Below are 25865 nucleotides of genomic sequence, written 5' to 3'. Positions count from 1 at the left end.
GCTTGGATTAAATTGCCATTATTAAAATAATTATTGAGTAGTTTTCACATTACTACCCTAAGCTGACCTTAGCGAGCAGCCTGATTGTGATACGATCAGGCTGCCTCGAAACATTGGTCATAATCTGGGTTTTCTGCTAATTACTCTTTGAACCTGCAGGTTGAACTTGCAGAACTTCGACAGAAGCTGCAAACAATGGAGGCATTGCAGAAAGAACTTGAACTACTCCAGCGACAAAAGGCTGCATCCGAACAAGCAGCTTTGAATGCTAAAAGGCAGAGCTCAGGCGGCGTCTGGGGCTGGCTTGCTGGAACGCCTGGTAATGAAAAAGTGGACGATGCCTAAATAGCTGTCAAGGCCAAATGAATAGGGGTTGTTAGATGATAGGTTTGGGAGCTTTAGTAATATACCTAAGTTTGTCTACACACTTCGATACCTACACACTTCGAAAAAGTGGACGATGCCTACACACTTCGATACGAGTGTGTAGTATTTTACTAGCCGTCGATACGAGTGTGTAGTATTTTTCGGAACTCGAAAGTATGTTTTGTGAATTTTCGAAGTTGGAAAATAAGAAAATGAAAATAGAATTGACATATGGAATTATATGATTGGTTGGGACACATCACATTGCCAAATGGCAGCGTGTTATTGTATGAGTTTAGGAAGAAAAAAAATCATTATTCCTTTGATATATAATGATGATATTTTAACTTTAAAAAATCATTTCTGAACTATCAATTAGAGATCGTTCCACATGGTGTGGAAAAAAAATATATAGCAAAAGTTTATTTATATTTATAATAATGTAAAAGAGAAAATTTGTAGACATCTTCCTCTCTGGTTCTTTCTCATTCTCTCTCTCTCTCTCTCTCCCTCCCAATCTCTCTCTTATCCCCCTTTGAAGTTGCCATGGAGCATAGATCTGAAATGATAGAAGAAAGACTTGATATGATTGTGAGTTTCCTCTTCACGGTGGCAACAACGAGGAATGGGTTCTTAGACTGGGTCTGAGTTTGGGAGTGGAGGCGAAGAGAGATAGAGGAAGGCTCCGTATTTCTACCATTTTCCATGTTTTCACTTTCCCTTAAGAAAATGGAGAAAACAATTTCTAACTAAAAGAAGAAAAGTTGAAATCATTTTCAACATTTGTTTTCTGCGTTTTCTAATTTAAACCACCGAATGCATATTTGGCCATTTTCATTTCCGGAAAACGGAAAACGCTCCTTGGAAACATTACCGAACGCCACCCAAGTATCAAGACATTCACACTTCAAAACAACCACGGAGAACAAAATGGAATCCACTTCCAATTTACATTACCTGATAAATTATCACAAAATATATAGAAGCGAAACTGTCTTCTCGGACAGAGCTCCTATGATATATTCCTGAATAACTTTCATATTAGCTTTCACTAGAGAAAAGAGAGAATACCATTACAAGTTTGAGAGGCAAATTATGAATTACATTAAATAGGCTGGTTGCAGTAAGGGCATCAACTGCGTTGAACGGGTCATCCAAAAAATAGACATCAGCATTTTGATAGAGTGAGTGGGCAAGTAAGTGTTTCTTGGTATCTACCATGATCTGTGACAGACGCAAACAGAACATGCAGACCGAAAAACATAAGCCATCTGCCCATATAATCTATAATAAATTAAAGAACTGTAGAAGTAAAATGATTACTTACAACAGCTTTGATGCGAGGAACTTTGCCAACCTAATTAGCAGTTGATTATATGATACGACCATAAAGAATGATCTTTGGGACATGAGCGATCTTGGACCAATCCTCACCTTCTTCCCTTCTGCATCTTTCAGCTAAAGGGTCGCTGCTAATCTCCAACTCTCTTAGTGCTTTGAGGCGGTGCATGCCCTCAGGAAAAGCACCCAAATCCGGACAGTCTATAATCCTCAATTTTTCGAGCATGGTGAAGTTTTCGAACCAGTCTGGAAGTAATTGGAGAAAGGTACCGTCCAAACGTAACCCTTGTAGAGTGTTTGCAGACTCTTGCAGCCAATGGGGTAAGACCTTCAAACTCGAATTTTCAATCCCAAAATATCCAAGACCTCGAATGCCTTCTCCTGACCCCATCAGATCTAGCTTTGGGCAATCACTGATATCCAAAGTTTCCAATGCGGTCATGTTACAAGTTGGCAAGGACTCTAAGTTTTTGCATTCCGAAATAACCAGTGTTCGAAGATTAGTTAGTGATCCAATCCCTTCGCCCAAATATTTAAGATTGTTGCACGAAATCACAAATAAAGTTTGAAGGGAGGTGAGACATCCAATTACTTCTGGCAAATGCATCTGGTTTAAGGTTAAGACCAAGTACCTGAGGTTGATCAGGTTTCCCATGTCCTTGGGCAACTCCTGGATATTTTCACAATATGCAAGCACCAAGGATTGCAAATGATGCAACTTGCAAATGGAATCAGGAAGCTTACTTAGATGCCGATTAAACGACAAGTCGAGATATCTCAAGTGCCACAAGTCGGCGATGGAACTTGGCAGCATCTTAAGCGCCAAATTACTAAGATCTAGCGCCCGTACGAAGTTGAGCCTTCGGATACATCTCTGTAGAAACAATAGGCTGTTGACCCCAACTTCTGTAGGAACAAATTCAGTGTCCAAATTTGGAATGAGAATGGTTCTCAATTTCTCAAAACCAAGTAAGGATTCAATGTCTTCTTTCTTTTCCTTGGACAATTCATTCTGAGATATTGACACATGTCGAACCATCTTAGAAGAATAAGAGGGACGAAAATTCATAGATGAGTATTCTACCTTTGCCACTGAGATGGCTAAATCATGAACTAGATCGTGCATTTTAAACCCTATAAAAGGGAAATCATCTTCCACTATCTGGAACAAATACCTAGAAGATAGTTGCCTTATATAGTGCAGACCAATATCTTCAAGTTCTTGGTTTCCTTGTTCTTCGCATGATTGAATGAAGCCTTGAGCCATCCACAAAGGGATCAGGTCTTCGCTTCTAAATATGTAGTCCTTTGGAAAAAGTGAACAAAAGGCAAAACAAGGTTTCAAGTAGACCGGCAATGCATTGTAGCTTAGCTTGAGTGCAGGTAAAATGCTCCTGCTTCCCTGTTTTAATTTCCATATGTCATTGTCTCTAACACGTGACCAATAACGCACATTCTTGTCCAATCTGAGCAGGAACGCTACGGTTTGCACGGCAAGAGGAACCCCTCCACACTTCTTCACAATATCTTCCCCAATTTCCATCAACTTGGGATGGTTTCCCTCTTCTCTTTTTGTGAATGCCAATTTTTTGAATATGGTCATACAGTCTGAGTGGGGAAGGCATTCCAACAGATGCACGTGTGCAGGCTCCATGAGCAAAGAAACAAATTCGGTTCTTGTTGTCACAATAATTTTACTCCCATTGGCTGCAAAGTTCAGGAATGACTTGAAATCAAGCCATTTTTCAATTGTAATTCCCATTGGCCCCTTGTCCCAAACATCATCCAACACCAGCAAGAGTTTCTTGTTTTTCAAAGCATGCTGCAGCTTCATTTGCATCTCTTCAATGCCTGCATCCTCACATGTTTCTTTAGTTGCAGCGCTGACAATTTTTCGAAGCAATCTTTTACTGTCAAAATTATCTGAGACACAAATCCAAATTCTCAAATTAAAATTTGCTACAACCCTATCATCATTGTACGCTAATTCAGCGAGCGTGGTCTTTCCCAAGCCTCCTAATCCATTAATGGAAATAATGGAAACATTCTCCTCCTCATCATCACCTTCACCAGTGTAAGTGTCCTTAAGAAGATGGTTGAGCATCTTGTTTTTATCGTTATCTCTCCCAATCACATCTGTGGAGTGCACGAAAGAGCTAGTCTTCCTCTCCATGTGCATGCCATGCCAATCTGCAGCTCGTTCAGACAGATTTGAGGCTGCAATCTCACCCAACCTTTTTCTCATATTTTTGATTCTGTGACTCATTTTGTAGCTTGACATGACAGAATTTGGAATTGAAAACAAGTTGTGTACCTTTTCTTTCACGCTACCTCTAGGTTTGAGCACTTGCATCCGCAACTTATTGTATTCGTATTCGTCTAGAATATCATCCATGTCATAGCAAACATCTTGGAGCTTTCTGAAACAGTCAGCGAGCAGAAGGGGATTCGCCCTCTGGTTTTCCTCTGCATACTGGAGCAGCTTTGTGATGGTTGATAAGGTTTCATGGAACTTGTTTAGCTCGCCTTTGACATCTTTCGACAAGTGAATTTCTTTGTGCGCACGGGAAGCAAGCCTTTCCAGCACTTTCGTTGCAATGTTACAGGAAAACGACTCCATAGCGATTCAGGATCAGGACGAAACAGAGTTTGAGTTCTAGGGCAATAGAATAGAAGTCGGAACCAAGATAACTGAGTTCTTCTAGGGCAAAGAAACTCTATAATATGTAACTTCTGAATTAGATTGATAAAAGACGCCTTCTCACAACTCTTAACTAGCTAGGCTTATATAGCCATCAAACCCTATAATAAAAGGGAAACCTAATTGACAAGAGAAAAGTAAACTAAATCCTAGTAAAGGACTGATTGATACTACGGTCCAATAAAATTCGGACTTGTGTACGACTCACACATCAGCAACCAACTTAATGTACTGCCGTTAACACCCCGTAACCACTGGAAAAAAAAAACAACAAAAAAAAACACCCGTTAACCACCATTGTTGCAAACCAGAAATACTCGACACTACTACTTTCTCTGGGGCTGCGCCACCTGAGAGTGACGACGTCCCTATGGTGGCTTTAACCGATGCCCAAACTCGTCGTTGCCCATTGCAGACTCACCGCCAAAAAGAAAAAGAAAAAACCATCGCAGACTTGGGAGTGTATCAAGTCACTTGCCCTATTCCTTATCGATTTTGGGCCTCAATTCAAAAGGTTAGGATAGGTTCCGTCGGCCTCCGCCATCATTTCCGATAAGCTCTCACTAATATTTTTTTCCGTATTCTCCCATGAGCGGTGGCTGACAAATTAAAAAACAACAATGGTGTTGGCTGCAATTAAATCTTGCGATTGCATATTTCCCATGAAAATTGACGGCTTGTTGGTGGCGAGGTACCCAACTAACCCCTTGTGCCTCCCACTGGCCATGAATCAGTGCCTGGAGCTTATTTGTTTGGGGTTATGACCCAAAGCAAATAATAAAATTGCACACAAATTTGTCGATCTAAGACCGAAGCACTTAAGCAATTACGATCTAAAGCCACCGTCGGATGACTTCAAGCTTTTGGCAAGGCCATCAGAGTCTTAATGTTGGTAATCTCTCTGGTTTTTTTTTTCCGGTCAGATAACCTGTCTGTTTGGTTAACGTTGATGCTAACGACTGTTTAGTTGAAATGTATAAGTTGTACACATGTCCAAATTTTATTGGATCGTAGTACCAATAAGCAATGCCAACTGGTTATAATTTCTTCTAGTAAAGATAGGAAAATAATCATTTAAATTAGGATTTTCAGCACTTTAATGTATTAAAACAGCCAATTTACCCCTTACCGTTAAATTGTTCTAATTCCATCCACTTTTCCGTCTAAAAAGCACATTACTTAATGTTTTGATTTTTTTTAAATTAAATTATTAAAACTAAATATTTGGATAATTAAAAAAATGAAAAAAACTGAAGAAAAAAATCCCTACCCACCCACCACCACCCATCTCTCTCTCTCTCTCTCTCTTTCTTTTTCGGATTTCTAGGGTTTCTTCCAATTCCTCCACTACAAAACTCAAACCCATCTTCTTCCTGCTCACCCCAAACCTGAACAACCACAACAGCAACAACATCCTCCAATTCCTATTCGCTTAATTCAATTTGTAATTTTAAAAAATACAGTCACCGGCCAACACCACACCTCCAGAACCAATCCTGCATCACCGCCCAACGCCTCCCCTAGCACACCACCCCAATCACCTCTCTTCCTCGCAGCCGGCCAGGCTCTGCCTCATGTATCTCTCTCTCCTCTAAACCTTTTGCAATGTAGTGGGTACGATTTAAACTGGTGGATTGTTCGGGTGGCTGATAGAGGTTGGGTTTTTTTTATGTTATCTTTTTCCTATTTTGTTTTTGTTCGAAACCTGGAGAAATTTCATTGAACAAACCAGGTCTGCAGAGAATACAAAGGGGTGGAAAATTTGGGTTCATTTTAATTTTCATTTGTGTGGTTCAGTTTGCATTTTGGCTCTGCCATATTGAAAATTTTGGAGGGTATGGGGAGGCAGCGGAGAAGGTATATGTTACAGACAAAGCTTCAATCTAGCTCCGTCGCAGAGACTTACTCCATTGCCGCTGATTGTTGGAGCTTCTTCAACCAAACACCGACTCAACAATTTAGAGAGAGAGAGAGAGAGAGAGATGGGTGATGGATGGGGCTGAATTTTTAAAAATGCTATTCTATTTTTCTTATTTTACTCGAAATTACAAGTTTACCTTTATAATTAACGGAAAATTAGATAGAAATTTACAAAACTTAACGGCAATGGCTAAATTGGTCATTTTAATTAATTCGGGTGTTAAATTAGCTGACTTTTTAATTCGAGAGAGTTAAGTTCGATTGGAATTCTAATTTGAGGAGTTAAGTCCGATTGGGATCCTAGTTTGGGGACGTGTACGATGATTTACTCTTTAAATTAATATAAAACCGACACATTTTGTCAACTTTTCAAGCATTCCAAACCCTTTCAATTTAAGCTCGTTAATCAAATTTGGGCCTCCTCCCAATTTACATGAAAATGTTAAAGACCGTTTGTTTTGCCTCAGGGTCATATTTGCACCCATTGAACTCAAGGGTCGTCTCAAACTGCTTTAGCCCCGCAAGTGCACAAGCAATATTAAATAAATAGTAATAACAATGATGATAATAAAATGAAGGGTCATGTCAACCAAAATGGGTCATCTCTATTTTGTGTTATCATATAAAATAACACCATCGTGTAACACAAACATCGCATAAATAAAATGTAACACGATATGTTCAATCGTTTTTTATCTGATCCTGTGATGGTAGGGTAAAGTTCTCCATTGGCTCGAAAATCATTTATGGTCAACAAGTCAACTTTCTTTTTGTGTATGAGCGTGCCACTGCTAGCGGTTTAGAACCCTAGCAGACTTCGAAAAAATAGATAACTTGCGCCCCAAGTTACTTATTCTAAACAAGCAATTGTGAATTTGGGTGAGAAATATCTCCCAAGTAAGTTCTTTTTTTTGCCTCAGACCGGTGAGGACTTCACAATTCTTCACAGTACAAAAACTAGCAGTTCTAGCCAAAATAAAAGCCGAAAAAAGAGTTCAAACTGTTTGGAATAATAAACATAAACTAACTACTAAGCAAAATTAGAACAGAGAAAAGCTGCCAAGTCTGGAAAGGCAGAACACTGGACTTTGACTTCTGTCTGTTTTGGTGAACCGGGCTGGACTGGATTCATTTATACTGGGATTGCACGTCAGTATCTTCAACCGATGAGGTTCAGTTGGAAATCAATACCAATGTTAAATTAGCAGAGCTTTAATCTGTTCTGGCCATGAAGAGGCTGGCTGGCTGGGCAGAAATGATATTACTTCAGCCTGAGTTGAACTGAAGGTGACTGGATTGATGATTGCTGGCCTGGAGCTGCACCACAGTACCTGTTTTGCTTGATTGTGACTCAACCAAAAGCTATTCTAGCAATTCTGAGAACTTGGAAAGTTCCTGTCAATTTGTTGAGGTTTTCATATTATGAAAACTCGAATTCTGCTTGATTTGGCTTATGCTGAACCAAATTTGTAACAAGAAAAGTCTTGTTTCGTTTGTGAAAATGTTTCTCTTGAATTGGAATGAACCAAGTTCTGGTTGTTTGGTTTGATTGCTCCAGAGTCTAAAGGCTTTTTGAGATTTGAATGACTTTGTTCTTTTGAATTTGTCAATAGAGTTTGAGAGTTTTTGTCTTGATTGATTTTTTGGTTGTCCCCAATCTGTTCACCTCCTCTCATATTTATAGAGAACTATGGAATGAGAGTTTCTTTTATTTTTAAACTTTTAGAACTGGGCGGCAAATCTTTGAAAAGATTTTCCTTTTCTCTAATGCCCCAGAAAAAGGGAAATTATTATTCTGATAGAGCTGAAACCATCAACAGTCAGGCTCTATGGTGGTTTTTTCCTAGCTTTCCTGGCGAACAACTCTCTTGTCTCCTGCTTTATTTCTTGAGAAACACACCTTGTTTCAATCTGTTTCAACGTAGAACCCTCTGTGGGTGTGGAAGGGCAACTTGGCTGTCCTTTCCTTCTGGTCTTTTTGAACGGTTTATGGGGAGTGTTTTTCTAGTTAACCTGCTTTCATTAACTCCCCATCACTTCCCTAGTTGAGATTTTTGACTTTCTCCATCACATGGGCCTTTCTTTGGAAAAGAAACTTTCCATAATATCTGCTTTTGGATTTGATTTGATCAACGGTGGTGATTGATTCTTCGGTTTTTTTTGGAGATTTTTTGAAAATAAGCCCATTTATGTTTAATTGGTCCTCAAAGGTCTGGGCTTTCTTAAATCATCTGGGCTTATCTCTGCATTTTTAAAACATAGCCCAACAAGTCCTTCTTCTAATATGGGCCCCTACTAAATTGTCCTGGCGCCGGGGATTTGGGCCCAAACACGATCATGAATTCAATTTGAGCAGAAAACAGAATGTTTGCCTTGGATTGAGTGGAAAGTGTTAGTATGAAAATTGGATTGTCATTTCCTAGACTCTAGCATAGGTGGAAAATTAGTTTGTTAGCAATTGTTACTGGACGTTTTGGCACAACTCTCTCAACCCCATACTTCCGAGACATGACCTGACCATATGCGAAACTTGACAACAGGTAAATCATGATATAATCATGCATTCAAAATAGGATTTATAATTAAAACCATTTTTGATGCCATTGTGATTTAAGTTAAAATATTAGCGTTTACTATCGTGAAGTGCACCATGCTTATCTCCTAATTAACTTGTTTTAGGAGATAATTATTTCTCAATAATAGTGGTTGTTTGGTGTCGTCACTATGAGTCCTTATTGAATCAGAATTTATATTCATAATTGGATAGTATTGTTGTCATCTATTAGGCGTCTCATGAAGAGACCTTGTTTGCATCATGTTAGGAGTCTTAGTTGAATGGCTTTTAGAGTCATAGTTGCACAGCAAGTATAATGACGTGGGTTTCTCTTAGGGAGAGAAACCTGCTTTGAATAAAAGGATTGTTGTTCCTTTTCATGGCAGGTTTTTTATTTGCAATTACATCTTTGAGCATATTGAATCTTTTGACAAAAAGCCTGTCGTGCTTATTTTTCTTTAGAAATTCATCAAGTGCTCCTTTGTTGCTTGGTGACTTATCGAATTTATTCATCATTCATATTGCATACATATGCATGTCGGTGACTCATATGGTTGAGGGCACCAAGACCGTGGTGGCGGTTTTCCTCCGGAGAGCTTGAAGCAATCGTGACCAGTATTGCGTTCAACATAAGGAGTGTCGAAGATCATCCCATGACAGAAGTTGAGTTACGAAGAAGTCGGTAAACATTATCTAGAATGTATCTAGGATAAGTGTGTGAGTACTTCTTGTAATCATCGTTCTATAGTGGATTTGTGTTGGACTAAGGAGTCCCGTGGATTTTCCCCAGAGGTGGGGTTTTACCACGTAAAATAATTCTCTGCGTGTTCTTTTATTTCATGTCCAGCACATTTCAGGATTGATAAGCCATATCAATCCTGCTATCAAAGTTTAATTTTTGTTTATTGATTATAATATTAAATTGGCCTATTCACCCCCCTCTAGGCATTTTTAGACATCCTACAGGTATTTTCAGAAAATTTTACACAAATATTATAAAAGCCATCCTCATTGATATATTTTATTGTTGAACAGTGTATAATTCCATTAAGGGGCTAACATATTGTTTTTCGGCTTGTTTCCCTGTGGTTCTCTCTCTCTCTCCTAGAAAAAAAATTGAAATAGATAGCATGTTTACCGCAATGACTGAGGTTAAGTAGCTTTTGTTTCCTCCAGCTAGCTTGCAGGTTTACGACCGAGGTTAAGTAGCCAGGTTGGTGGATCTGGTCATGTGGACTTATTATTGTTTGGGAAAAGGTTAGATATAATTGGAGTTAGTTAGACATCAAAATAGAGAGGAGACAAACCGATCGAAAAGACTCGGATATAAGCTAGAAAATTTCATCATGTGGGATATTAATCTCATTCTAGTGTTTGGTTGGTTTGGCATGGAGTTGGTGATTTCAACCTCCAAATTTGTTGCCTGTAAACGGAAAAAGACAACAAATGTTGGTCTCATGGCTAAAGAAAAAATGAGAATGTTTGGCTTCTTACAAATAAGGAGTTGCCTTGGAGATCAATTTCAAACCGACACATACAACAAAAGTAATTTTTTAAAATTACAAGAAGAAAAGTTTATACACGCGTATGACATGAAAGGAGCTACGCTTTTTAAAGAAAAAGTTGCTTTGTGAGTTTGGAGCACAACCTTTTCCACTGGTCCCAAAACCCTAGCTGTGCACCAATCATGATAATAATCGTAGAACCAAAGCTATCAACCTTCAATAGTCCAAAAGGATTAAGTTTTCTCTGTGGTTAGTCACCTAGCTATAGAATGCCTTTTAAGCCAAGCTTTATCCAATACCTCTTTAGATATCATCATTAATTAATAATTCAACATTTCCAAACTCCTATATAATATGGTTAGAGAATGCCAACCCAATTCACTCCTCCAACCAAAACTGACCACTTGATTGCTTCTCAATATGGAACCAAACAAGGGTCTAGTTTCAGCTCTCTTCCTCTCCTTCCTCCTCCATGCAACCATGGCTTCCCCTACCCCAAAACCCCATATCAAGCCTCGTCCTCCGCCTCACCACCCATGCAGACACCTAACCTTTTATTTCCACGACATTATCTTCAACGGCAAGAATTCCAAAAATGCCACTGCAGCCATTGTGGGTTCACCGCCTTGGGGGAACAGGACCATTTTGGCAGGGCAAAGCCATTTTGGTAACCTTGTTGTGTTCGACGACCCAATTACTTTGGACAACAATTTGCACTCTGCCCCAGTTGGTCGTGCCCAAGGCTTCTATATTTATGACAGGAAAGACATCTTCACTGCATGGCTTGGCTTCTCCTTTGTCTTCAACTCGACCCAGCACAGAGGAAGCATCAACTTTGCCGGGGCAGACCCATTGATGAACAAGACTAGGGACATTTCGATCATTGGCGGGACTGGGGACTTCTTCATGACTAGAGGGGTTGCTACTTTGGAGACTGATGCATTTGAGGGTGAAGTTTATTTTCGTCTTCGCGTTGACATTAAGTTGTATGAGTGTTGGTAAAAATTCGTGTGACTAGGTATTGCTAATTTTGCATTCATCTCACACTTTGATTTCAGTTTTGGTTTAACTTTGATCCAAATTTTGTTGATCAAGATGGTAATCACGCTTTTGTATCAAGACTAGGGGGAAATGAATGCATGTACTCAATAATAGATCGATGATCAAATTCTATCCACATTGGGTTTCTTGGTTAGGTACTTTTATTTTTTTAATCTTTAAATTTGCATCTTCGTGAACAAATTCAAATACTTCTGACAAATCTAAACCTACTTGAAAAATGTGAATTCGTCAATCTAACGATTATAAAAGTGTTCACTTTTAATACAAATCCGCAATTTTGTTAATAAATGGGTTGAAATTTCTAAAAATTTCAGATTTTCTATTTTTATTTTTTCCGAACTTATTGGGTGTATGATGTATCTGAGTGAATGGTGATTGACTATGATGTTGGTCGTTAGTGTGTTTGTCATTTGAAGTCAGTTGTTGCTTGTAGTTGTAATCGTTCCTTTTGCCTTTCCTAACTGATAATTGAGTGAGTTGGTAAGGTTATTGCAGACAAGACTAAAACCACTAATCGCAAAGTTGGGGCCCATAAAACCAATGAACACATGCAATATTTATGTATGAAATGATTGCCAAAGTTAGTGAGTGCATTAGGAAATTAGGAGAGACACCAAGCCACTAACCACCTTAATTTTCCACCTTTTTTTTTTTTAAATGTATTAGAATTAGATTTCCATTTTCTTTCTAAATTTGCATTAGACACCAATATATTACATTATTTTTCTTTGTTCGGGCTTTGGATTTTATTTATTCACATCAAATAAGACACTACCACATTAGTTGGTGTCCAAAAATTGTTGCAATAAGTTGGTGTCTCTAACATTATCGGGGGAGAAAATAGATCTCCCTAGTTACTATTGGATAGAGAAAACAACAGACTTCCCTTCACAATAAGTTTGAGTTCAAATTACCTTCTATATGATCATTATAAATAATTGAACCAACTGAAATCTTGCACTACACATAACCAAATCAAAAGCCCTTGTAATTCAGTTAACAAAACTCACTTTAAACACCCTAAACAAAATTCGCTTTCTTTCTTCTTTTTCTTAAAGCTATGTTGCACTGCGCTAAATGCTCATGTTAGAAATAATTTTTCTAACCAATATATGGTCCCAAATGTTCGTGGTGCCCCAAATGATTATGTTAGTCGTAGTTATGAAGTGACCACAAGAAAAAATACAGCCAGGTAGGTTCATACTATATAGTACCATTCCCATCTGAGCAGTGCTTAAGTATGGCGTGCAAGTCAAGTTAATTACTATTTTAATGAAAGACCAAAAGAAAAAAAATTAAACTAGCTCTGAAATTTTCTGAGAAAAACTTATATAATGCGATTAAGTTAAGACCATGCCAATTCACAACTTGTCACAGCTTATACTTGCAACTACATTTCTCTCCTATATATCCTCTAAGCATGGCTACCCTAAAACCAATTTCAACTCTTCTCCTCTTCTTCCTCCTCTTGTCCACCTCCGCAGCCAAACCCGGCAAGAGAGTCCGGGCTCACAAACCGTGTAAGAAGCTGGTGTTTTACTTCCACGACATTATTTACAACGGAAAGAATGCCAAGAATGCAACATCAGCCATTGTTGGAGCACCAGCTTGGGGAAACAGAACCATAATGGCAGGAAAAAGCCATTTCGGGAACATGGTTGTGTTTGATGACCCCATTACCTTAGACAATAATCTACACTCAACCCCAGTTGGTCGCACACAAGGCTTCTACTTGTACGACAAGAAAGATATATTCACTGCTTGGCTTGGCTTCTCCTTTGTGTTTAACTCATCCAAACACGAGGGAAGCATCAACTTTGCTGGTGCTGATCCACTGATGAACAAAACCAGGGTTATTTTTATGATTGGCGGTACCGGCAACTTCTTCATGTCTCGAGGGATAGCCACTTTGATGACTGATGCTTTCGAGGGGGAAGTGTACTTCCGGTTTCGCGCCAAGATAAGTCTGTACGAGTGTTGGTAACCAAATTGTTTATGGCTCTTGTTTTGGAGTTTTTAGTTTACTTTGCTAACGAACGTGTGTTGAATTTGAGTTTCTGAGGTTTGAGAATTCAGATTTTGAGTTGTAAGCTTTACTTACAAAGAACATGTTTCAGAGTTTGAGTTTAGGGACATTCTACCATGCCATCGCATCCACAATAGAGGGGATCAAAATAAGCCATCTTTAACCAGAACGGGCAGTTATTCTTTTACAAGATTGATGAAAGGAAAATATCTCACCATATTTACATCTATCTCAAGAGAAAATTGGGAATCTTTGATCCCCTGAGGCATATGAAATAATACTCCTTTTAAGGGGTGGAATATACCGTGCTCCATTGAATGCAGCAGCCCGCAATATATTTAGAGGTCCAAAATCAATCGAGTAAGCCTTTTGGAAACCATCCAGGATTGCCATCATTGTGACATTTGCTGATTTCCTCTCTGCTTCATATTTCTTCAACAACAGTACCTGCATAAGATTAGAACTACATTCATCAGATGATTCAATTCGACCATCATCATCAGATTATCAAAAGGAAAATATAGAAAAACCAACCCATAGTCACCAGAATGTAGTGTGACACTAAGCCGCTTTTTCGGTACAGAAAACCAAGTATCAAGACATTCACACTTCAAAACAACCATGGCGAACAAAATGGAATCCACTTGATCGCTCATATTCCATTTACTACTATGCATGCATACCACTCGAGAAACATGATTATAGATTTCTGTAACTGACACACTAGCAATGGTTTCGCCTTAGTTTATTTTCTTTCTTTTAAAAGTTGTGTTAGACTTAGATAGCACCTTCATGTTACTAATTGGGTATATTCAATTAATCATCTAGCTTGTGATTTTGTAATATGTTGATCTCATAGTGAAAGTTTTACACGTTTTACAATTACAATCCGGATTTTTATTTATGATTTGAATGATTACTAATAGATCTCCATGTCTCTCAAGTAAACAAACACACCCCTCAGACAAATAAAGATACTACATTATGCATGTTTTGTGGCAACCAATAACTGACTTTTCATAAAAAGAATTAAAAAGGAAATCACCCACCTCAGCAATGTCTGTTCCCACTGCAATACCCTCAGAAATGATTCTTGAAAGAGCAAATGCATCTCCAAAACCCAGATTAACTCCTTGCCCAGCCAAAGGGTGAACAGTGTGTGCTGCATCGCCGATTAGAACCACATGCTTTGACGCATAGTCATTGGCATGCATCAAAGATAACGGAAACACCATTCTTTCTGATGCCAACTTCACCAGTTTCGGTGGAACTTTGAAGCACTCATCAGGAGATAAATTCACGTCTGTTTTAAACCAAGAAAATATGCCTCCACTTCCTAAGGTGCTCGACTTAGGATGAGGACCAAATCCATAATCCAGCGCATAATTGACATCTTTCACAAAATCATCCTCAGCCAATGATTTACGATCAGTTGCTTCTTTTGGGTTCATAGTCCAAACAATGTTACTGAAATTATCACCTATTGGCAAAAGTGCAATTGGCCCAGCAGGTAGAAATCGTTGCCATGCACATCGATTTTCTACACTATGTTCTACAGTACAAATGATTGCATTCTGTGAGTAGTTCCATCCAGTTGTCTTAAATCCTGCCAACTCCCTAACACGTGATTTGGACCCATCAGCTCCAACCTGCAATAAGTTCTATGTGACTTGATGCCAATCAATAACTTACAAATGAGATATGTTAAACTTTCTCATCGTTAACAGACAATTCTGTCATCCTACTTTCTATTAAAGGAGAATACAAATTCTTCAATTGCAACTGAAAATTACCACCAACTTTGCATACAGACTGTTGCCATCACTCAGATCCAGCTTTGCTAAGTTTCCCCGCTCATTCAACCCCGATGATGTGCTATCCACCCCCATGGATAAATTTCTTGGCTGTAAAGTCATTGAAGACAATCTGGAAGGGTAGATAGTCTTCTGGAAATCTGTATCCTGTCAAAGCTTAACCTTCTTAGCTGTAGAAAGTATTGAGACTTATATGCCGTATATGAAAATTACCAAAAACAACAGAGAGTATTAAGAGAAGAATGCAAGGTGGTTTAAAGAATTTTTTCATCAGGAAAAAAAATGTGAAGAAAAGATATCTTCAAGGAAAAGCAAATCTATAATAATAAATATGAAGGCACAGCCACCAAAAAACTAGGGAAAAAAAACCAACAATCAGAACTAAGAAACTACATGAGTCACGAGTGATTAAGTGTTTTATTTGGAACAAAATAAAAAATTTAACCATTCCGCTATGCTAGATACCTGTATACATGACAAAAGAGAACTGTGCAGTACTTTATTCTCCACTACACACCTGATCATAAGACAAAATCAGCATCATATTCTACTAGTAATAAATGAATTACCAAAAAAATAATAACAATCTACTTCTTCTTACCCTAGAATGTCTTTATGCACATCTCTTGCATTGTACTTTGTATACCCTAAGCCAGTATAGTCCCAAACCTACAAAAGATCATGAAGGAATAAATAAGTATTTTTCTAAATTCAACCTCAATGCATCGCATCATCAATCATATTGAAAAATAGCATGTCAATGGGAGGTGGAATATGTTGCAGTGCATTTTCAGAAGAAAGAAGTAAAAATATGAACGCATGGCTCTTAGGGAACATTGAAGAGTAAGAAACAATATAAACCCGCATAACAGAGTTGGGAAAATATATGAGTTAAAACAAAAACTAAATGACAGACAAGTGAACAATTTGGTAGGCGTAGAGCTTTGAGATCATGATTTTTCATTTCATTCATTAAAGGATTAGCAATTTGAATCAGATCTTGAAAGTCAATACGCAACATAAACAAAATGTGAACTACTGTTGATGAAAATATGCTATAAGAAATTGGAAAAGTCAATCACCTGCATTTGATCAAAATATGCATGTCGATGCTGTTCAACATATTTCCAAGCACCAATATCTGCAAAATTCAACTGTTGTTATTGAAAGTCCAAAAAAAGTTCAACATTTGTTTCTGCCCAAGAAAGAAGTCACACTTCTGGAATGGTTACAATCAAAATAGAGAACCATGGTTGCTACATCCTACAAATGGGCAATACAAGCTAACCAGATTTGTGCAGGGAAATCTGATTTTAGCTCTCTTAACACAATTTCCAAACGAAAACATGAGAAACGGATGTTGCTACAGTACATTGAGAAGAATCACATATATGTCAAGCTTGATACCTTTGAAGAGAGATATAGTCGCAGGTGTTACTGTACTGACCCTTGGATCAGGAGGGTCTTCTTTCTTGATGCAGAGTCCCTTCAATAACGCAGGATTGCTATCAATGATGGCAACTTTCAAGTGCTTGGTCAGTGGCATTCTAGCTAAAAAACACAGAATAAGACAATAGATGGAAAATTTTAGTATGTCAGTGTAGAAATGTGCTACAGAACAAAGTAATTCAACAAAAAATCTTCTCTTATTAAAAAAATGAATTTATTAAGTACATTTCATGGATTTTGGTTGAGAAACAAAAGCATAGCAGAATACACGTTTCTGTGCACTACCACCTAATCACTTTTTTCACCATTGACAACGTTGCTAAGTTTCCATTCTATCCAATAGAAAGGTGAGAATCTAGTATGCAAAACCTACAAAAATATCTTGAGCAGATGTCTAGTTAATGCAAAATCACAAAATCAACTCTAACTGTTCGACTGACCTCAACAGCTTTCGATTTAAAAACCACATAGAGAGTAATTACATCAGGTTACAAACTAATATTCAAGAAGTCATGAGATGATACCAATAGTAATTGAAACTAGATTTTGTCAAAAAGAAACACAATACACTACGTACCCAAGGAACAAGCAAGGGCCATGCCAACCATGCCCCCTCCAACAATAGCAATGTCGTACGGGTGGACTTCATTGCGAAAACTCTGTTGCCCCACATGGTCCTGGGATTTCAAAAGAAACCATCAAATTAAACAATGGAAGAATATTAATATTCTTGCAAGTTAATCACTTTACTGGGCAAATGAATTGATTGGAAAAGAACAATTATTTCCGGTTCAACTAAGCAACAAAAAAAAACCCAATGTAATAAAATATGAAGAATTTACATTGCTGGATTGAACACTATGGGAGCTGGAAACTTTAGGAGCTGCATCCGTACATAAAGTCCTCTGTGGAAATTTCAATCTCCTGATATGTTCAGCAAGCTTTCTTCTGATGATCAAGCTGTTATCAGCAGATAATCACATTAGACAAAACCAAAACAGTAATTATGAAATAAATGCATAGGGAAGCAACTTAATCTGTCAAATTTGAACCTTAATTTCCATAGCTAATTGCATATCAGGAAAAACACAAAATAGAAAAAGGCAAAATAAACAGGGGCTAGGGCACATGATTGAAACGCTGTGTTTTTCTAATTCAACAAGAAGAGAAGGGCAAATGCTTACCTGTTCATTTTCGAATTGCACGAGCTCACTGGTTCAGAGTTCAACTTCAGAGAGAGAGAGAGAGAGACTGAATCAGAGAGACGGTCCTTGGTTTTGTTTGTCCTTGTTTATAAGAGATGTCGTATAATACAGCGTGTGAAGGAACTCATTCTCAAAGGAATAAAACGACGTGTCGTTGGAGATCAAATTTGAATTTCAATGAAATAGGAGGGGTCAAATGGAGTTTTGGAAAGTAGATAAAACGGTATGGATGTCTTGGCGCTTTTTAGCTCCTCCCATTGCTTATCTCTATTGCCACTCTGAGTCTCAGAGCCTCAACAGTTCCAAGCCCAACGCCGAAAGCTTCCACAGACACACACAGAGAGAGAGTGTGTGTGACAGAATGCGAAGCATAACGCTCTCAGAGAGCGTTCTGGGGGCGTATTCACTGCCTTCACCATTTCCTAAACCTCTCAAGCCATCATCTTCCTCATGTTACTTGCTTCCTTTCAAATTACGGTCCAAGAAGCTCACTTCGAAGCTTTCTCTTCCAAACCCAAGTTTCGTTTCCTCGAGGTGAGTTCAATTCATGAACTCCCATCTCTATTTTTCCTAACGCTGCTTTAAATTATGAAGTTTTAGTGGAAAATTTGCCTTGTTCTATTCCTGGGTTGTTCTTAGAAGAGTGGTGAGTTAGAATGAAGCACCTGAATTGTTGAGTGAAAGCAGGATTTTTGTGTTTCAGGTATTCATGTAAGTGGAATGCAAACACCTGTGAGGAATGGTTTCGACGTCTTTTACAAACTTCTGGAAATTTAGATGACCTGGTAATGAATCTTTAAGCCCATAATCTTTTTCTCCTATCTGAAAATTTGAGACCATTTTCTTTTTTCTTTTTAAAATTTTTTTTTAATTCCTAATGCAGCATTAATTGAATGTTAATTTTAACGCAGGAGCTACACTACCTTAATTACGAGAAATGCAGGGTGACCACAGACCCAATTGACATTGAGGACGATTGTGTTGCTTTAGATAAAGCACTGCCAAAGAAGAACTTTAAAAAAAATTGTCACATGGATAGAGAGATCATGGCTCATAATTCATTCTCTCATTTTTGGAAGGCTATTCTGCTGTTTGGATTTCTTGCACTTCAAGGCTCTGAACCGGCTTTTGCTATATCTGATCTTGCTAGTGGCTTACCATCAATTCCTTTTCTGGGGGACCTTGGTGATCTTAGCACAGGTTTTGCTTCAGTTAGGAAAATCTCCCTCTAACTTCTGTAACCTGGCATTTTTGTTATTGTAAGTGAAGCCTGAATTCTAGTCGGCACATAGTCTTAAATTAGAGATCACGATCTTCTGCTAGGTTTTGATAACTTAATTATATGTCAGTGCCTTTGAGCTTTCCAATTTTGGATGATTTCTAGGATACAAATTTTCCTTCTTCCTTTCTCTCTTACCAAAATCAGTATAACCATTTATTAACATCCACCTCTGACAACTAAATATAAGAATGCATTTCCTTTTGTTGCAGGCATTCTTGCTGATCTTTTTCTCAGAACTAGGGGACAAGACCTTCTTTATTGCGGTAAGGTTTAATGATTCATACTCCGGTAGTGCTTGAGTACCAAACTCTTTTAAATGTTAATGGGTGAACAATGTGAACTTAATATGTTAATGAGTATCATATTCATCTAAGTGCATAGTCTGTGCACTTGCATAGGCTTTTCCCATGACTAGTGGAACAGTTTATTAATTAACACACTTTTCTACCTGACTCAACTTTCTAAGTGACTATTTGTATACCGTACACATCAGAGAGTCAGAAATTCCATCTTCCTTATTTGTCTCCCAATTGTCTTATCAACTGATGTATCAGATTTTGTCCCATCCTAATGAAAAAGGTAGGATTAAAGGAGAGAGATACTAATGAGTAATGACTTAAGGATCAACCTAATTCTACATAAACTCTCATAGTTGACAACTTGCCATATGTATATAAGGTTTTTAGCATTACGTTAAAGATAGAATGCTTTGATCGCATATAATTATGACTTTTGCTGTTTTCTGCAGGCACTTTTAGCGGCTAGGAATTCTGCTCCTGTTGTTTTTATTGGGACCTTTGGTGCACTTGCGTATGTTTTTCTGTTTCTGCATGGTGATACAGATGTTCTTTTGCATAATCAACTTCCATTTTGTGTTTTTTATCATAAGTATTAAGAAGAATCTGCAATATGTTACGTCAAGTTACTACATGATAAGACAACTGGACATCCATGTAAGTAAATAGGGGAAACCAACCTCTACCAGTCTACCTTGGCAAAGAGTGTGTGAACATTGCAATAAAAGGTCAAATTGTGACTTTTAGTTTAAGTATGAATCCCACATGGCAAAGTGACACTTTTGAAAGCTGATAGCAGTGCATAGCAAATATTATCAATCAAGTAATTGTGTTTTGGCCAAACCCATTTCTTGCAATCATGGTGATTATGACGGTTGTTGGGTTCTATCAAACACACACACATGCCTTGTAAAGGTGATTTATATTATCAAGAACTATTGATTGTGTAGTTTCACCATATCCTTAAACTTAGATTTGCTTACTTACAGGGCAATGACCATCATATCTGTTGTTCTTGGACGAACTTTTCACTACATCGATGAAATCCTACCATTCAGGTATTTGAGATTTGCATTTCAGTAGGGATCTTGGGCGTGTCCTACTATAACGATGAAATCCTTGAATTGAATAATCTAGTTAATTGTTCTATATAAAACATGTTTTCACGGGGTAAATTAATTGTGTCACAGCAATAATATATCTTTTTTTTTATCATCTAAAGTTCGGGCGGATGTGTTATTTATGCTTGGTTAAAATAATTTGCGGCGGGAAATTTCCAAATGCTACACATAAGTCTTTTGTAATGTTTTCTTAGTTGTTATTCATATAACTCTTGGGTCCCTGAGGCTCTTAATCATCCTATCTAGTAAATTTCACTTGGATCTGCCTATCTAATTTGTAAGAAGTAATGGTATTATAATTTTTTGTGATCACTCTGATATGGTCTTTAATCACAGGTTTGGTGAGACTGATCTACCCATTGACGATATTGCTGCAGTTCTCCTTTTGGTAATTCTGTCTTTTGATTCTTAAACCAGAATAACTGAACTACAATGCTTGCTTATAAGCATCCTTCTCCAGGAGAACTATTAAATGTAAGCAATTTCAGGTTTATTTTGGAGTTTCAACTTTGCTTGATGCCACCTCAAGTGACAGTTTGAAGGCAGAAGATGAACAAAGGGAGGTAATACTATAGTTTGTTCATATGCAAATTTCAATGGATATATCAAGACTTATTTTTTTTACTTCGTCTTTTTTTTCCTTTTGAAGCCACATTTCCTTTGTAAGGGTTAATCTTATTGTCGTATATTCATTAAATCAGGCAGAGCTAGCTGTTTCCAAATTTTCAGGAAATGGTGCTGGAATATTAGCTGCTGCTAGCACTGTCATTAGCACGTTCCTCTTAGTTTTTGTTGCTGAATGGGGAGACAAATCATTTTTCTCTACAATAGGTGAGTTGATCAAGATCGCGTGTTATTAGATTTTATTTATACTTGGTTGTGAAGTTACTGTTATATAAAGAAACCATCCTTTCGTGTTATATGTTTCAATGTTCGGTGATAGTCTTCCCCTAATGAAAGATCACACTTTGATTTTCCTTTTCTTTTAGCCTAGGAAGAGTAACAGGATATCTTGAAATTAAAGAGCTTGTTTGGATAACGACAATGGAGCTGGCATTTAATGAATCTATAGCTAATAAAAGAACAAAAACAAACTCATTGCAACATTGTAAAAGTCAAGTACTAGATAAGAAAATGGAGGTCAAATCTTCATATTCTAAAATGAATATACAAAATTATGAAAATTGGTTCACTAACCGAGTTCATCTTAAATGTGAATTCATAATTTAGTTCTTCTTTTGTTTCCTTGTATATATGAACAGCTCATCACAGTTAATGGATGACTGCACTATTATTTTCCTTTTCCCGTTGCTCTGGAGAGAGTACAAGTTAGGGTATCGAAACTTGAAGCTTCTTTGGATAAGAATGGAGCTAGCATTTTGTGCTGAGAATGGCTAATATGTCGATTTGTTGCTCAGTTTCCGATGCATTTGAATGACGATATTGTCACTTACCAATAAAAGAACAGAAAATTAGCTCATTGCAACATGTAAAAGTCAAGTACTACATACGATAATGGAAGTGTCCAAATTTCATATTCTAAAGAACAAATTAACTGGCTTAGTAATAGGAATTTGAAAGTGAATGCATCTAAATTTTGATGTGTTGTTGATTATTTAATTCACATTTTATTTATGGTCTATTTACCAGCTCAGCACACTGCTTTAAAATGTTATTTTGAGATGGTGAGAAAGTCTAGATCAATTACATGGGCACTTGGGTCCCACAATTTTGTAGATACATTCCCCCTTTTATAAAATTTTAAAAAAATTATCTTAATAAGTCAATATTTTGTTTCATATGCAGCACTTGCTGCAGCCTCTTCACCCCTTGGAGTCATCGGAGGAGCACTAGCTGGTCATGGTGTTGCAACTTTGGTAATTCTTCTTTAATTGTAAAATAATTTAATCCAATATTTTTACTACATCAGTCACAAGTGCAAATTTATTTATTTAGCTATTGGCTTTCTGAAGGTGCTCTTTGAAGTTATTAAAAGTCATGGTTCTGCAAATCAACTATTTGCATTTGTATCGTTTTAATTCACATCAACTTTTTTCCCTTTTGAATCGGATTAAGTTTTCTCACTCATGTGTGTAATATATATGTGGGGGGCCTAACCTATTTTTCCCTTTTTCTTTTATTTTTCTTTTTGGTGTGTAGCTTGCTGTTTTAGGAGGTTCTTTACTGGGCACATTCTTATCAGAGAAGGTAAAACTGAACTTTTAACCTTTCACTCGTTTGCCAATACGCATCCTCTGTGAAGTTGATTTTGTAAAGCAGAACCATCATGTGATTATGTTATTATCTAGAGTTTTTCCACTGGACACATCAATCCAATTGGAAAAAAAACTTCAACCTTTTTGGCCAATGAAAATGACGTTATCGTGTCACTTGGAGTTGACAGCATGTTAATTGTTTTGAACAAGCATAAGACATAAAACTTCACACTGCTAACACTGGAAGTAGAAAAAGATGATTAAAGATGCTGAATTGGCCCTCAATTTTCCTCAATCTATCTAGATACAAAGCTCTTTCAGAACTTCTTGTCTGCTTTTTTTGACTTCTGCTATTCTCTTCTTAAGTAGAAAATAATAGTGCAATGAAGGATTGGTTTGAATTCTACGGAATATAGCCTGTGGAATTCTTTGTATAGGCATTCTGTACCCTGAGAATATAAGTATCAAAATTATGTGGCGACCATAAATAGGTCAACAGCATCGTGCTCTGCATGCTTTTCAAAAGGTTCTTTAGACTAGCAGGTTCATTAACCAGATTAATTTTGTGCCTCGACACTTTCCCAGGTTGAGCTACGGGCAGTTGGCCTACATGGGTTAAAGAAGGAATTTTCTTATCTTACCACATTGAACCCCACAGCTAACAAAGTAACAATACATTGTATTGTATCTTGATGGCCATGCATCATCTTGCTCTTGGAAATGACTTGCACACTATGTAGTTTCTTTCTTTAATCAATGGTATAAATAAACGCGCAGAAAATAAATTACGGTCGTTTTCTGTTTCCTTCTGCAGGCCATTGCCTACACCGGAGGTGTTCTTTTTCTCGTCTTTGCTGCCGTAACATTTTATGAGATAGTAACTTAAAGGTAAAAAAGATTCCCACAATTTTTTTTTAGTTGATCAAAACTCAGAAGTACATTGCTATGAACTTGTAGTTGATTGTAGCCATTGTTTTAGAGTTTTGGTTTATTGTAATATTGTCATACTGGCTCTACTTGATCAGTTGACGAGGTACAAACTTTGATTCTGTGCTTTGCAAATTAGCAAGGGAAAAGATTATGAGTTGTGCAGCTAAAATAAAGTCATGTTGAATTTTAATTTCATTTTGATTTGTGGAACCTTTTTTTGTGTTTTGGGGTTGTACTTTGTAGGGTGGGGGAGGGAGATTGAAAATTGAAGATATTATTTTGAGAGATGAAAGAAGTTGCAAAAATGCAATGAACGTGGCACAGCCTAACCCATCAGTAGAAGCTTTTTCAGGGAGAATCAAAAGTCCTGAAAAAGGATGATTGTGGAGGCAGACAAATCCCACTCTCTCTGCCCTACTTTTTTCATGAGCCTTCCTTTCCACTTTGGCTCCGTACGGCTGCTGCCCTCATCTGTCTCTCAAATGCTCCACTTTTTTCCCTTTCAGTTCATTCATACAAATATCATAATATATAACTCTGGCCCCTTTCCTTTTGTTCTAATTACCATCATTTTAAACACTTGCTTCAATAATCACACTCTTTTTTTGTGTTGGGGGAGGAGGATAGGGGTGTTTGTTCAACATGTTTATGCCCCTTTAAATCCCATTTCTAATTGACCTATCTAAGTGGATTTTTCTTTTTGGTTTTTTTTTTTCAATTATCCCATTATACGTTGAGTTAATTCTATTAAGACTACTTGGGAATCGAACCCAACTAGCATTTTCTCCCAAGATTAGATTAAAAAAAATATTATGAGTAACTTTATCATATATTTTACATTCTTATTAGCATAATCCGGCAGGTGTGGAGTTTTATACAAATTTTGGATCTCGGAGTTTAAATTCTTCAACAAAATCAATGACTTCGGATTATTGTAGTTACTATGTTAAAATAAATAAAATAAAAGTGGGTTACGTGCACTACACCTTCCACCTTTGCTATAATTGAACGAATTTTGAAGCTAGAAGATTTTGTGGGGCCATTGTGCATATGCAGGGTTTGTCCCTAGAATGAGACGGGGAGAGGCATGCAAATGCAATCCCGCAACAACGATAATAATGAATATATTTTATTTCTTATTTAGAATAAAGCTGTTCTTGTTTTTATTGCTTAATTGGTCTCATCTTCACACGTGTACCCGTAGGAGCCGAATATGTGAAAGCATATTCTTCCTTGGAAGTCTGATGAAAGCACCTCGACCTCTCCACCAACATTTCTAAATCCTGGAAACGAGATCATCAAAACTGTGAAACCATGAAGTGGAACATGAACATGAACATGAACGGTGTTTACACTTGTTTAACCAAGAAATAAACACGTGTATGCATTTACTCCGACTTTTAAGTATTAGATTTACTGATCACATTATTGATTGCATTTCTTATAAAGATAATATTTACATAACTGATAATCACTGTAACGAGAGAGGAATATTTAATCCACTACATTTATGTTCGTTGTTGAGATTTGAGCAAAATATGATCAGTAATGGATTGGTCAGTAATGTAGTGGATTAGATATTTCCTGTGATATTAGACTAATCTTTTATTTTAATGAAAAGTTTTTGTGCTAATCTAGGTATCTCAATGATGCATGAAAAGGAGGTTAGGTTAATGTTCAAAAGGTACTTTAGAAGGTACGTTAATTTACATGTCTGACCAATCCTTATAAAGATCGGTGATGGAACTTCGTGCACTCCCACGGACCACCACCAAACGTGATCTGACGGTTCAAAACTCAATTCTAGATTCTTACGTGTCAAGATCGTGTGGCGGATAAAAAAAAGATAAGGGAATAAATTCTTGACCTTTTTGAATAATTGAATGGTTAAAGAGATAAATAAAATTTTGACTTTTTTGGGCCAAAAAAATTTAAATAAAATGCGCTTGATCTTGTCTCAGCAGCCAGCACCACTCTTTCTGCGGAGCATTTTCCCAACTTTGGGTAAATATCAAGCTCTTTTAGGATTTTTTAAGAATTTGGTTTTGGCACTTCTACGTCGAGGATAATCACCTTC

At 37.3% G+C, this 25865-nt stretch overlaps 5 protein-coding genes across 7 annotated transcripts; 3 read left to right on the top strand and 2 right to left on the bottom strand.

Annotated features, from left to right (window-relative positions):
- Nucleotides 1–1298: 1298 nt before the first annotated feature.
- LOC110762204 (putative disease resistance protein RGA1) lies at nucleotides 1299–5295 on the bottom strand. The gene is made up of 2 exons (XM_021964809.2): nucleotides 1694–5295; nucleotides 1299–1590 (listed from the first exon to the last, which is right to left on the bottom strand). The coding sequence occupies exon 1, from the start codon at nucleotides 4325–4327 to the stop codon at nucleotides 1739–1741; it is 2589 nt and encodes an 862-aa protein (XP_021820501.1). The 5' UTR covers nucleotides 4328–5295; the 3' UTR covers nucleotides 1299–1590; nucleotides 1694–1738.
- A 5455-nt stretch (nucleotides 5296–10750) lies between these two features.
- LOC110762221 (disease resistance response protein 206) lies at nucleotides 10751–11582 on the top strand. The gene has a single exon (XM_021964829.2). It carries the CDS (start codon nucleotides 10808–10810, stop codon nucleotides 11387–11389), a length of 582 nt encoding a protein of 193 aa, XP_021820521.1. The 5' UTR covers nucleotides 10751–10807; the 3' UTR covers nucleotides 11390–11582.
- Nucleotides 11583–12804: 1222 nt separating this feature from the next.
- LOC110762210 (disease resistance response protein 206-like) lies at nucleotides 12805–13578 on the top strand. The gene has a single exon (XM_021964816.2). It carries the CDS (start codon nucleotides 12870–12872, stop codon nucleotides 13431–13433), a length of 564 nt encoding a protein of 187 aa, XP_021820508.1. The 5' UTR covers nucleotides 12805–12869; the 3' UTR covers nucleotides 13434–13578.
- Nucleotides 13579–13611: 33 nt separating this feature from the next.
- On the bottom strand, nucleotides 13612–18043 carry LOC110762208 (FAD/NAD(P)-binding oxidoreductase family protein). The gene is made up of 10 exons (XM_021964815.2): nucleotides 17923–18043; nucleotides 17581–17698; nucleotides 17316–17415; nucleotides 16697–16840; nucleotides 16372–16430; nucleotides 15891–15958; nucleotides 15755–15806; nucleotides 15269–15436; nucleotides 14525–15124; nucleotides 13612–13922 (listed from the first exon to the last, which is right to left on the bottom strand). Exons 1-10 carry the CDS (start codon nucleotides 17928–17930, stop codon nucleotides 13707–13709), a joined length of 1533 nt encoding a protein of 510 aa, XP_021820507.1. The 5' UTR covers nucleotides 17931–18043; the 3' UTR covers nucleotides 13612–13706.
- Nucleotides 18044–18190: 147 nt separating this feature from the next.
- On the top strand, nucleotides 18191–25135 carry LOC110762211 (protein PAM71, chloroplastic). Of its 3 annotated transcripts, none has more exons than XM_021964819.2 (13): nucleotides 18191–18477; nucleotides 18647–18728; nucleotides 18855–19154; nucleotides 19435–19488; nucleotides 19974–20035; nucleotides 20511–20579; nucleotides 20979–21030; nucleotides 21131–21205; nucleotides 21344–21473; nucleotides 22449–22519; nucleotides 22803–22850; nucleotides 23673–23746; nucleotides 24993–25135. In XM_021964819.2, exons 1-12 carry the CDS (start codon nucleotides 18305–18307, stop codon nucleotides 23742–23744), a joined length of 1188 nt encoding a protein of 395 aa, XP_021820511.1. In that variant the 5' UTR covers nucleotides 18191–18304; the 3' UTR covers nucleotides 23745–23746; nucleotides 24993–25135. The 3 variants fall into 3 exon arrangements, with proteins under 3 accessions (XP_021820511.1, XP_021820510.1, XP_021820509.1); XM_021964818.2 differs by lacking the exon at nucleotides 24993–25135 and adding an exon at nucleotides 24032–24391; XM_021964817.2 differs by lacking the exon at nucleotides 24993–25135 and having other exon boundaries at nucleotides 23673–23978.
- The last annotated feature ends 730 nt before the right edge of the window (nucleotides 25136–25865 follow it).

This window comes from Prunus avium, chromosome 5 (assembly GCF_965620075.1).
Source record: "Prunus avium chromosome 5, drPruAviu1.hap1.1, whole genome shotgun sequence".
Taxonomy (NCBI): domain Eukaryota; kingdom Viridiplantae; phylum Streptophyta; class Magnoliopsida; order Rosales; family Rosaceae; genus Prunus; species Prunus avium.
This window is presented reverse-complemented; position numbering and strand designations above follow the sequence as displayed.

Excerpts from the sequence above, each read along its gene's own strand:
- LOC110762204 (XM_021964809.2), bottom strand. The coding sequence starts at position 4,327 with ATGGAGTCGTTTTCCTGTAACATTGCAACGAAAGTGCTGGAAAGGCTT.
- LOC110762211 (XM_021964819.2), top strand. The coding sequence starts at position 18,305 with ATGCGAAGCATAACGCTCTCAGAGAGCGTTCTGGGGGCGTATTCACTG. Across the intron at positions 18,729-18,854 it reads CTGGAAATTTAGATGACCTG|GAGCTACACTACCTTAATTA; the intron begins GTAATGAATCTT and ends ATTTTAACGCAG. Across the intron at positions 19,155-19,434 it reads TTAGCACAGGTTTTGCTTCA|GCATTCTTGCTGATCTTTTT; the intron begins GTTAGGAAAATC and ends CTTTTGTTGCAG.
- LOC110762221 (XM_021964829.2), top strand. The coding sequence starts at position 10,808 with ATGGAACCAAACAAGGGTCTAGTTTCAGCTCTCTTCCTCTCCTTCCTC.
- LOC110762208 (XM_021964815.2), bottom strand. Across the intron at positions 15,959-16,371 it reads CATATTTTGATCAAATGCAG|GTTTGGGACTATACTGGCTT; the intron begins GTGATTGACTTT and ends GATCTTTTGTAG. Across the intron at positions 13,923-14,524 it reads TGGGAACAGACATTGCTGAG|GTACTGTTGTTGAAGAAATA; the intron begins GTGGGTGATTTC and ends AATCTTATGCAG.
- LOC110762210 (XM_021964816.2), top strand. The coding sequence starts at position 12,870 with ATGGCTACCCTAAAACCAATTTCAACTCTTCTCCTCTTCTTCCTCCTC.